Genomic DNA, 13,347 nt, shown 5'->3' with positions numbered 1-13,347 from the left:
ATGGCAGCACAAACAGTCAATGGACGAATGCTTGCATCCTTTTTCCTGCCTGCAGCGGGACGAAAACGAAGATGAATGCAGGATTACGCCACAAAAAATGAAAAATAAAAAAACAGAAAATGCTGAAAAGTAAGGAGGAGTTAGAGAGAGGGACAGAAAAAGAACAGATAAAAGAGAGTTGGGAGTTCACAGACCGTGTAGTGAGTAAGACCCCCTACTTTAACAGAAAGATGTAATCCCACTGGTCTAGGACTGAATACCACCAAAGTCTTCCCCTGCTGTACCTCTCCTGCCCGCTCTCACTCTAAGCCTCCATTACAATATCAATACAGGTTTTGCCATGCCAGACAGGACTGGGAATTGTAGATAGTATCTACTAATATCCAATTCCCAGTCTGGAACATTGTACATTTTTAATATTTTGTCTTATTATTATCTTCCTCAATTAACAACAAGATTATGTAAATCATCTTTAACACCTGTTTCTCAGTTTAATCTGAGTCTACAGTACGCTTCTTGATTAAGAATCCAGTCCAACAAACACTGTAAACTGTGATAAAGTCTGACAACATGTAGTCATAGTAGACACATGGGGGGTTTGCACTATGTTTGCATTACATTTCATCAAGAAAACAGAACAGATGAAAGAGAGAGAAACAGAGGTGGTACCTGTCTAAAACGTAGCCCAGCGCCTTCTGCCTGGTCCCAGAGTAGACAGAGGGGCTTTTCTCCCAGGCCACCAGGTTGGAAGCATCGTGGAAAAGGTGGATGTTGACCAGATCAAAGGCACTGCGATGAAAGAACAGAGTCTGAGTGACCTTCAGCCAGAACACGTGCTGCATTAGGACTTCATCTTCTAACTGAGCATTGATAAAAGCTCACTGGATGTATTTTTAATGAAGGTTTGGAATCAAACTCTGGCTCCCAAAGATTGTATTTGACTATTACTTTGCAGTTGTTGACCTATAAGTGAATGTGATGAATGATATTTGTGAATCGACGCATCAGATGAGCTTCTGATTAAATGATAGACAGTAACAATGAGGAACTCGGTACACTTAATCAGATTTTTCTTGCTGGTAACGCTACATACCAGTGCAGATATCTCTACATAAAAACACTAATCTGCTTTCTTTCAGTTTGTCCTGTCAGGGAAAAGCAAGATAGCTCAATGTACAGTGATGAACACCTCCCTGCTGATCCTATCAATCTGGGCTGCTTTGTTAGCATGGTGTCAGGCAGGCCGACCCAGAGGAATTGGTCTTATCTCAAGGGGGTTTATTCTGCAGTGACATCCTGAACAAATGAATACGTGCACGGCTTTGGCTATCTCCGTCTATTCCATCTCTGATCCGATCTCCCTATTCTTCACCGGCCTCTCTCTCTCTGCCGCTCTTGTCAAACGTCATGCCCCTATTAAATGCTTACCGTTTCAGCTCTTTAGTTCTCATGTCATCCTGATATTAGATTACAATCCCCCCCGTCTTCCACCCCTCAGCCGCCCTCCCCCCCCCCTCCTCCCAGCCCCCTGCTCGGTGCACTGGAAGCCAGAGTTTGTATTCATCCCGTACAGGTTCAATTGCATGTAATGTTTTTTGTCATCTGTCATATGCAACTGCTTGACTAACGTGATTACGTCTAATCAAATCCGTGCTCGCTTCCGTGGCACACTGTCCACAGAGGGTTCAGCTATGTAAGTCACTCTCTGTGTCCATGCGGTCTATGATAACCGCACCACGGCACGGCCCACTGCTTTATGGGTAAAGCCAGACATGACTGACATGGTTAGATCCTCATCTCTAATCACAGTGATACAGGTGTAATGATTCAGGGCGGAGCACAGACGACGTGGGTCATTGTAGGGACTTATTGATGAAACTCACCAGTCAGGCAGGGCCCATCGAGTTCTGATGAATCCCTTTCTGGACCACTTGCACTGCAGAACAGAGAGACTCGATTTAGCACAACGGTGGCAGAATTTGACATTCGTAAAGATTCACCAGTCATCACAGAGCAAATGTTTCACTTCAATTTCACATGTTTCAACATTATCACAACATGAAATCAATTAATTTCCATCTAAACTAATTTTCTTGTATTGAATTATAACGATTTTAATGAAATTTGCTCATTTTTTAGATAAAATGATTATTGATGGATAGATTCAGATAACATTAAAGATTATTATTCTACCAGAGACAGATTAGCAGTAACTACATTTACACATAAGGAAACTTTTGAGGCACAGGTACTTTACTTAATTAGGTCCATTTGATGTTACTTTAAATTTTATATTTCTTATACTTCAAAAAGGGACCATTGCACTTTTTACTTACAGTATCTGACAGCTATATTTACAGATTACTTTTAAAGTTTTTTCACACACAAAATATGATGTATTGTTATAGATTAAACCAGTGAATGGTAAATAAAATAGGATAAAGAGCTTGATATTACATCTACATATTACATCTTAATGTCACTAATATTAAGCCAATAAAATAATGTATATTATAATAATGATAAAATGCTAAAGAAGGGGCCATTCGTCACAGAGGGTACTTTTACTTTTGTTATTTTAGTATTTGCAGTAAGTTTATCCTGCCATTGACATCTGAGCATTTTCACCTCTGTAGGTTAGTCACTCAACTTTATAACTGCTTGGCAACTATTTTCACAGTCCAGTGTTCATGTCATTTTTCAGTCAATAATGCCAATAATCACGTCAATAATAACATGTCAATAAATCTAACTGGTGAGGATTTGCTTTATCTTATTTGTTAATTAATATAATATCTTCAGGTCTAAAACTAGCAATTTGATGACATTAAGTTGGACTTGAAAACTTGTTAAAAATCACTATTTATTGACGTGGTAAAGACCAAAAGAATGAAAAGAAACTGTTAAACTGAGGAAATAAATCACCATATTAATCGACAATGAAAGTAATCATTAGTTGCAGCCCTAAACACACTCAGTAAAAACATTAAATGCATTAAATCTTAATTATAGGAAGCCTTTTTTATTTAAACCCAGCTGACAGAAATGCATGTTCTTTTTCTTCAGACACTTCAAAAGTTAGTTTAAACTCGTCATCAGTTGCTTTATAGCTTGTCTGATAGATAAAGCAGAGAAATGTTGGCTTCAATCCACAACCCTGTAACTTTCACTCATACAGGCTGTATGAGTGAAAGTTACAAGAAATATACAGAGCATACAACCGAGTGCGTGAACACCGTAGACATCTAGCATGCAGCTGTTTGATCAGATCCCACCAGCCTTGAGTTAATTATCCAATCACAGGTCCAAAGATCTTTCTCAAACAGCACATGATTCACCATGAAGCTGGTTATTAAATGAGAGACAAATTGATGTTGCGAGTGTTCTCATTCTGAATAGATAAATAAGTCTCTTTCCCTCAGCCTCTCTTTTTCTGTCTCTCTCTTTCTGATACTCCTAATGGGGAGTTAACTGCAGTGATGAATAAACTAATTATGGGCCAGGTCACATAATTACAAATTGACTAATTTTATTTAAAAAACTCAGATGCAAATTAAAAGGCTAAGAGGTATTTGATTGCGCCTCACATCCTTCAATCTGCATTAGTACAAGATTAACTGTATCAAATTGAATTACATTAGCATACTTGAATTAATCCATACAGCCTCGGCAGGATGTATGGGCCCAATTATAACTCGCTGTCCCAATATTGTGACTTTGAAAGGAGCAAATGGAATTAGATGTGAGGGGGCAGATTGACCTCACACTTAAAAAAATATGTTTTAAACAAACCGAATCAGAATATATTGAAAACATAAACAAAAGCGACGAGGATTGAGGGACGAAGTTCACGACAAAAGTGCGCGTATATTCAATCACACATTAACTATGTTAGAAAACCCATTAGTGTGTGCGTCTGCTGATGTAAAGTTGAGGAAAGAAAGTCTTAAGAGTGGGGAGGATGAGGAGGGACAGATGAAGAGTGAGTGTCTGGGGGGGTTGGAGGGGTTGTGGGGGGGGGGGGCTTGCTCAGTGCCCATACAAGCTCTGACTGCAGCCAGAGACGTTTAATCTCGATTTAATTTAAAGAGCCATTAACTACAATCGCAGCATTAAAATCCATCACTTCCCTGACACCCGGCCCCAGATTGCCCCATTTCCTCCACGTATGACTGATTGACCCCCTGCTTCATCGCTTGCTTATAAACACGCTCGCAGCACACACACACACACACACACACACACACACACAACACACACACACAACACACACACACACACCATCCCAGTCAAACGGAACAAGCATCTACATACCACATAGTTAAAAAAAAAAAACCCACTCTGCTATATATTTTACCCAATTTAAGCGCTTTTATTTTGTAATAGGAGTCCAGTTAAGATGATTATCTTACGCAATCAATCAAAGTGCAGAAGAAGAAAAGTGTCTCTTTCTATTGGTTGACATGGTGACATCATGATTTGGTTGCTGCAGCTGATATTGGAGCAGAGATGATGACACAGATGCTGTCCAGCCCCATTTAATCTCCTGCTGAAACATCATCATCACCCCTCCCTCCCTCCCTCCCTCTTCCCTCCCTCCACTCACACACTCACACACGCACACACGCACACACACACAAAGACACACATCTTAAAAACAGATGAATTTAGCCAATACACTCTTTGATATCCTTTGTCACAGCTTATTTAGAATAGAAGACATATTTGGATTAAATGGATAGGTGACATGTAATCATATCATATATCAGGTTTGGTGGCTATAAAGAGTCAGAGAGGAGGGGGGGGTCGAGGGTAGGAGTCAAAGGGCAACGGTAAAAGGTCGCAAGGCTCGGGGTGACATTGGCTGACCTTCCACAGGTCAGCGATGGCGTCTCCGCCCATGACAGTGATGAACGGCAGCTACACAGTGGGTCACATCCAGGAGTGTCGGGCAATACATACACAGGCTGACCACAACACACACACACACACACACACACACACTCGACACACACACACACACACACACACACACACACACACACACACACACACACACACACACACACACACACACACACACACACACACACACACACACACACACACACAAGATGAGCAAGAGACAGACAGAGGAAATAAGAAAAAAAAGATGGGGTGAAGGAGGGAAGTAGAACCATCGGATTCACTGGAGACTGGAAACAACTACATTAAAACTCCCCGATTGTGACCAATGGAAAATTACGCTCCTATAAAATGTCAGACGTGACACACACACACAGACACACACACACACACACACACACACACACACACACACACACACACACAGACACACAGACACACACACACTACTTGTCCAAAACACCCTCCCGCCACCGTTTCCCGGTCCATCCCGTTTGATTCTTTGACCTTTCTTATATTTCAGCTCAAAGTCCGACCCCCATAAATAACATTATGGCGGGGTGATGTTTTGGGGGGGGTGATAGAAGAGTGCAGGACAGGGAGGAAGGGTGGGGGGATAGAACGAGGAGGGGGGTTACACAAAAGCCCTGTGACAGAAATGCACTGTGAGTAATAAGTAATACACACAAACGCTGATTGATTTGAGCCCTGGTGGACAGTCACATTTATCTTTATTCCATCATCCAGGGGGGCCCATCAAATAAGAGAGGGCCTCACACAGGGTTTATATGACTGGACAGTGAGTGTGTGCGCCTCGGATAAAGATGCACCACATGTACAGAGTGCAGTGTCTGTCATTGTCACCACTCAAATATAGCAGCAGACACGATGTAGGAATGCCAAGTGCTTTGAGGATTCACATGGTAAATTCAAGAAGACGGAAGAAAAACGGCTGAGTTAAAAAGGAGCTGAAATGGGAATTTTGCTTGAGTTGCAAAATCAGGATTTTTCTGATCCTTCTGTGTACACAAAAAGAGTGTAGAAAGTCTTCATTGAGCCCTCATTTCAGCATTATCCCCTCGTTTATGAGCTCCTTGCAGTCTCGTGGATCACGCCTGTCACGGAGAACAGCATCTGTGTCACAGGTGTCTTGTCTGGTGATAAACGCGGGGAGCATTTTACAAGCCAGCGCCAGTTTTAAATGACTTCATCTCCTTAACGCACGCATTGCATCTATGAATCACGTGCAGCGTTTAAATCAAAAGGAGAAAAACATGAGGGGAAGTTAACTTTCATCGGGGGCAGAACTTGAAAGTAATCACGGCCCCCGTATCAGAGCTTACTACAGAGGGCACTAAAAGGGTATGAAAAGTCAATGCTTTTATGGACACGCTCGTGGTGCCAAACAACAAATACAAACTCATATGGATGTTGATCTACAGCCTGTCCGCAATTTCCTTCCCTTCTCTCTCTCTCTGTGTGTTTTTTTTTCTTTCTACGGCTGTGTAAAACAATCAATAGCAAGGGCACATTAAGGTCTGGGTCGTATACTTTATTTATATAAGGCAATGACAAATCCTTATGATGCAATGGTTTTTGGAGGCATGTATTACTGCGCCAAACAAATAAATATATTAATGCCCACTGGGGAGGCGGAGAGATTGACGGAACAACGGGAAACGACAAGCCGCCAAATCCATCACGGCGACCTTTCAAAAGAAATGCGCCCACAATTTTGTCCACTTCCTTCTTATTCAGCATTTCAATTAATGTCCCCGCTTCTCTCTCCCTCACTTACGGCTATAACTCACGGTGGGATTACGGAAAGAAGTGATGTTTTGCATATGGAGGGGTTGTCACTTAAATCAGAATCAAACTACCGTAGGAGCAGGAGAGGCCACGAGCAGGAAGTGTGAATGGAAGTGATTTTACCCAATATTTTATTTTATGACACTGAGTTTAGCCACTTTTAGGAGCTGAAATAGGAAAGCCATCATGAGCACATCAAAGCGCTAAGTAACATTATTCGGGGGGGAAGAGAAGCCTTGTTTGGTTTAACTTCTGTTTGTTCCACACTGGTTGGACAATAAGTAGAATTAGTCCATTAATGGATGAATCCACTGATGAAATCAAATAAAAATGGAAAATATTTCACCAGCTTTTTAAATGTGAGTATATTTCAGCTTTGTTCTGGTTCTGTTTTATATATCGGTGTAAACTGAATATCTTTGGGTTTTGGAAAAAAAGAGAAATCTGAACACATTATCACCTCGGGTTCTGGGAAATTGTGGTGGACATGCTTCACAATCCTAATAATTAGCAGATTGATGGATGATTAAAAAACTGCACAAAGACCCTTGTGTCTCTTTTATGCACGCAAACCAACACACACACAGCAGGCCCTCCCACCATGATGTCATCAGCTGCTCACTCAGTGACACTTTATTAATGGGCGACTGTAAAGGTAAGACACAGGCAGAGAAACACACACACATCAGTCTCCCACCGGCCACCTGAGCTGTCTGCTGTCACTCTCTCGCCTCCCTCAGAGGATTCTGTCTGACAAACTGGATGAATTTCACACACACATGATTTTTTTTTTAGCATTGGTTGGTTGTGAGCATGTAAACAAGACACCTGACCTCTGAGCCTTTCTCATTAACTTAACGGTTCAGGTATCCTTCTACATTTGTTGCTGCAATTACTCCGCACATGTAGACCCAAAACTGAGAGCTGGGACTCGAGCAACTGGTTTGGGGGACTGTGTGTGGCGTTCCGTCCGGTCCAAGATCCCCGTGTAATAGGATTCCTCAAAGCTGCAGATGGATGGCAAATCTAGGCGGTTTCATCTACTAAAAGAGGGCATAAATCACAAGCGGAGGAAGCGGGGACGAGGCAGGGGTTATCACCAGTCTGCCTCCCTCATGAGAGCTTTGCATTAAAGCATTAGTGAAATTAATTCATCTTTCATAAGAGGTTTGAGCAGTATCTGTGATCTATGATAACAACCAATTTCTCACTACGGAGGGGCCGGAGGAGAAGGGGGGGGCGAGGGAAAAAAAATACTCGGCGACCCTGATAGACTACACAAATCTGCTCTTTTTAAATGGGCTAACATTATCTGGAGTGCTGCTCTCTGGAGCATCATCCCAGATTCATATCCCAGCCGGGAAAGAGGCATAAATCAACGGGCAAAACTTTTCTCATCTACCCCCCCACCTCCCCAACACCCCACACACCTCCTTTCTCTCTACATCACTCCCCTCATCCCTCTCGCGCTGTGCCATGCCAGGTTTGTTTTGTGGTTTTCTTTGCTTGTCCTGTTAAACGCAGAACAATGCTTCTGCTGTAATCATTCTAAATGGCTTTGCGCCTCAATCAGTGTAATTGGTTTTAGATCATCTCTGGAATGGGAAAGTGGGAAAACCTGGGAACGTGAAGCTGTTTGGGTGTGTGTGAATGCACATGTTTGTGTGTATGTCTAGGGTGGCTCAGGGTGGGGAGTCCTGCAGTGTGTGAAAGAGACGGAAATTGGGGGGAAGTGTGTGAAGGGGCCGTATCCATCTGTTTTGCATATATTTGCAGAGGCGGCCGTCGGAGCATGGTTGACAGATGAGTGGGGAGTGCGGGGATGACACACGGGCGGTCGTGCTCTTTATTACTATATCAGCACAGCTATGCTCAGCGCTCAGCTCCCCTTCTGATGGCACACACCGCACCGAAAAACCAGAAAAACTGAACACAGCGGAGTGAGCAGAGAATTGCTCCGCGGGACACGGCAGACACAACGAGGACTTTCACCGTTTCATGATTTGAATTTTTTGACTGATTTGTCTTCAAATCGGCCCTGTGTCAGCAGGACTTCCTTGAAGTAGAAAAAAAATTGGACTGAAAAACAACAAACGATAAAATGATACATAGAAAATGAAATGGCATTTTAAAAATCTATTTAAAGTTTCTTTTTTGTATAAATTATAATATTAAGTTTAGCAGAACTCAATGATTATATTATTATTATTATCAATCTTGTTTAGGGGAAATATATGAATATTCATTCATTTTTGTACTCATTATATACAGGTAAAAAAATATTGTATATCAAATGAGTAATTGGTTGCTTTATTAAAGCTGCATACTGTATACAATGTAAAAGAGCTGTGTGTTCATTCATCATGACACATTTCCACCTCTCGCTGTGATATCTGTCTTAACAGAAAGCCGTCATTAGACATCACCATCATCAGAAGTTACCCACCTCAGGAAAGTAGTCCTGTGGAAACTTCTCCTTCTCCAGTGAGGGTGTGCTTTCTAGTGTCTCTGAGTAGGTCTCCTTCCCTACCACCTTCTTGAATTTCTTGGCTAAAGTGGAGATGGACAGAGATAGAAGGAGAAGAGGAAGGAGAAACGGAGCAAAGAAAAAGGGAGAAAGACAGTTTTATTGTTACAAACATGGTGTGTTAATTTTTGGAGACCCCATGTGAGTCCGAATCTCCTAATACATCAGAGCTCACTGAAAGCCAGAGCAGCACTGGCTTCCTCAGACAACTGCACCACCTTCTGGTCAGAGCGAAGAACATCTGCATTCAGCTGGATAGTGAGTGTGAGAGGTCAAATATGGGTACAATTCAAATCTATGCCTCTCACAGGAAGATGTCCCTCTGTATTCACTATAACATCAACACTGATTGAACTGGGCAAACCAGGAGCAATGATTCTGCTTTTTACTGTGTACAGAGTTTATGTCTGTCTGTCCATCCGGGAAGACGGATCTGTCCTCTGATGGCTTTCCCTCGTTGTATGTCCTGTGTTAGTCTTCTGGGGCATGCTGTGATTTTAGGCCACACACATAAACCTGACTTGGCACTTCAACAGAACCAATGTGACCACAAAGTCCGTATTCAAGCTCATGAACAGTGACTTGATTAAATGCGTGTGAGGGAGAACTGGTGTAAGAACTTATTGTTGGATTGCAATATTAAATAAAGCTGATCCATTTTATTCTTCAGTTTAGTGGAGTATAGGGATCAGCTTAGAAAAATCTACTTTATCTAGTTTTTGCATAGTTTATTCCTAATGAGGAAGGAATATGAAATTGTGTACAACCCTGTTCTGTGAAGCTGAATTTCTCTAAAACCACCAAAAGAGCAAAAGTCTCTCTTATTGAGCATCCATTTGGCCTTTATTATGGAAGAAATTCTGACATTTCACAGTAGGGAAAGCACAAGTGTAAATATGAATGATGATTTAATTCCATTTAGCTGCAGGTTTTAGGGTCCTGGCTCGTCTTACTGGGAACAGAACAGAGCCCGTGTTAATGTTGTTAGTTGACGTCTGTGCTTTTTCTGCTATGACAAGTCAAAATGTCAGCTATGGAAAAGGCCAACAAAGCGCAGTGTGTACAGGAGTTTATGTAATTCTGACTTTAAATGAAATCTTTAGTGTGTACATGGGGGGTGGTCCTCTCCCCTCTCGACCCCTCCCCCACCTTCGCCCTGTCCTTCACTGGGGTAACTGGTGCTAATGCTGACTTGGGTCTAATAGGAAGCGAGGCGCCTCCACATCTATATCCCCTCTTTAATTAGCACGGTCGCCGGACCCCGGGGCCTCTGACACCGCAGGCTGATGAGACCGCCGTAACTGTCCAATAACCCGCCGCACACCATTACTGTAGGCCTGAAATCTTATGAATTAAATCCTAATATTAATAAGCATTACCATTCTGTCCCCCTCCCTTTACATTATCCTCAAAGCCAATCTTAGCTCGCTGGTTTTGATGGAAGCGGGAATAGCCGGCAAATGGTTGTGTGCGACATGCAGGGGTGGGATGAGGGGGCACGGATTTCATCTGGAGACAGTGGTGATGATGTATATGTGGGATTGTGTTGGAAGGGAGCACTCACCTTTGAAATCAAACTGGTGGATGTTTTTCAAAGACTCGTGGATAAAGTAGAAACTTCCGAGAGCCTGCAAAGAGGAAAAGTATCTGTGAGATTGGACATATTTTCCATAAAGGATTCCAGACTTTTTCAAGATTTCTTTACTGGATCTGGAAGCAGTCCAGGATCCAGATCCATTTATCAAATCAATTCACGGATAAAGATTCTCCACATGAAAGGGGAATAAAACTCCTACATTTCCCAGCATTTGTCCTAAATTTCCAACCAGTCAGGATCTACAATTTATCACATTATTCCTGCAGTTTCCGAGAACGCTGCTCAGAACCTTTTCACAGTGTTGTGTGTGCAAAGGATTGACCTAGAGCGAGAATGCTTGACTAATAAACTGGGCTTAAAGTACAGAGCCTCACTCTTTAACACACTCCAGAGCACACTTCCCGTAGCTCGGCTCAATAAGAAGCCACAAACACTGCACACCATCAGCTACACAACAACAGGTGCAACGTGCTCTCAGTACAGTACCCTCAGCACAGTCTCTGTACACCCCATTCTCGGCCTCAGAGTCTTCTAATGTGGCGAGTCAACAATTTGAGCTTTCAAAAGACACATTCAGATGGACTTTTGAATGAGCAAAGATCAACTTCAATAGGCTTAAAATCTTAATTTTCCCTGTGAACAATCAGGAAACTTTCCCAGTCGGGGAACAAGCCAATCAAAGTCTGTGGGAAGAAGTGAGAGTCGTGCAGAGGGGGATTTGATGCGGTTCACAGTCCACTACACTGCTTTCTGTTGCCCTCTTTACATTTAGGGCAAATGGAGGCAAAGCTCAAGCTCAATCCCCTGTGTCTTTGAGATAGCAGACCTTTGGCTCGGGATAATTCTGAGTCTCCTTTCTGCCCTCAAAAAGAGAGGCAATAGGGTGGTGAGTAACTTTTATTTTAAAGACCAGAGCGACCAAATCAAAACAAGAGCGAGCAGAGAGAAAAGATGGCGAAAGACAAAGAGAGTTAGACAGAAAACAGCGACGTTGCGAGGTAAGATAGGAGAGGATTCTCAAGCTCAGGTACAGTAAAAGAAAGAGGGGTGATGAAGTGAGGCTGGAGGGGTGTGATCAAGAGGAGGAGGAGACATCTGTGGAAGAAAAGGCTCCAGGCATGAAGAAGGATTTAGTCTGGAGGGTTTTCCTGCGTTTTTCCTATTGAGGCCGGGTGCAGACGCCTCTCCCCGGCATGCTGGGAGAGAGTTCGGGCCCGGCCCCTGCATTATTTATGAGCGCCGGCACATCTTGAGATTAAACATTTGCTGATTTGTCAAAAGCAGAAACATGAGGTCCTGCCCATCTCCTTGACATATAAGTTCAGCCGACGGAAAACACTGTCGCACATTTAATTGATGAGAACAGCGGCTGGTGACCCGAGCCCCCCTGCCGCGCTCCTCTCCCCTCCCCTCCCTCCCTCCCTCATTCCTTCTCCTGCTCTGATGGAGGACAGAGAGAAAGGGGAGAGGGAGGTGGGGGGGGGGGGGGTGCGTGTATGAGAGGGGACGGCGTTGGGCGAAAGCAGGACTCAAGGTCACAGCTTCCCATTGCGAGAGGACGGCTTCCAGGAAGGGCCCCAACACTTATTTGTGCTCACTTGTCTTTATGTTCTCTTTCACCTTAAAGTGCCAACAACAGACTTGGAGACAGAGATGGATAGGAAAACAGGCCGAGGGAGGGAAAAGCCGCGCTATTTGTCAAAATGGTGCCACTATGCTAACAGCTGCTGTTTGTGTGAATATTTCAGCGGGTAGTCAAGAAAAAAATGACAATTTTGAAAAATGACACATGGGAAATTACAGATAAAAAAGCACATATGTCAGGGTTAAATAGTGGAACTGCAATTTTTCGGGAAAGTTAGTGTCCTACTGCTGAAACAATTAATTGATCTGTTGATTGACAGAAATTTTATAAACTTAATAAATGTTTTATTAAGAAAGAAATTCACTGGTTCCAGCTGCTACAATATGAGGATTGTCTGCCATTCTCTGCTAGTATATTATTGTAAAGTTAATATCTTTGGGTTAACACTAACAAAAAAGGAATATAAAAATTTCACAAATGATCAATCAGTTAATGTGAAAAATACTCTACAGATGAATTGAGTATGAAGATAATGGTCAGTTGCAGAGTACACCCACTGGCTTAAAGTAAATCTGCACTTGATGCCAAAATCTGATTAATGATTGGTCTACTGTCTGCAAACAAATAAATATTAATAATAATAATACAGAAATAAATGATTAAACCCTTCACTCTAATTCCAAACAGCCACTGTCTCTCTCTCAGCAGAAGCCGATCCCTCTCCAGGCCCTCGATGCCCCGAGAGTACCAAAAAAATAAAATTAATATGACATCAAACAAATCGGCATGAATCAATTTTCAAATAAATGATAAACAACTATGCTTAAGTGGCTATCCGTGTAATCGCAAAAATCTACTTAACCCTCAACCCTAATAAATATTTATTTGACATCGGGGTTCAGAGCCCAGCAGCTGCTCTGCTCT

The 13,347-nt window shown here is 42.5% G+C and overlaps 1 protein-coding gene across 2 annotated transcripts in view; it reads right to left on the bottom strand.

Moving 5' to 3' along the window:
- Positions 1 to 13,347, bottom strand: part of LOC127372569 (inositol polyphosphate-5-phosphatase A) — a 138,325-nt gene that overhangs the window by 47,846 nt on the left and 77,132 nt on the right. For both annotated transcript variants that reach the window (XM_051416465.1, XM_051416474.1), the window contains exons 5-8: positions 10,806 to 10,869; positions 9,161 to 9,264; positions 1,884 to 1,936; positions 670 to 789 (exon numbers count right to left, since the gene is read on the bottom strand). In XM_051416465.1, coding sequence (XP_051272425.1) covers positions 670 to 789; positions 1,884 to 1,936; positions 9,161 to 9,264; positions 10,806 to 10,869 — 341 coding nt within the window. The remainder of the gene's footprint in view (positions 1 to 669; positions 790 to 1,883; positions 1,937 to 9,160; positions 9,265 to 10,805; positions 10,870 to 13,347) is intronic.

This window comes from Dicentrarchus labrax, unplaced genomic scaffold, assembly GCF_905237075.1.
Source record: "Dicentrarchus labrax unplaced genomic scaffold, dlabrax2021, whole genome shotgun sequence".
Lineage (NCBI taxonomy): Eukaryota > Metazoa > Chordata > Actinopteri > Moronidae > Dicentrarchus > Dicentrarchus labrax.
The sequence above is the reverse complement of the archived record's forward strand: the minus strand, read 5'-3'. Positions and strand labels throughout refer to the sequence as shown.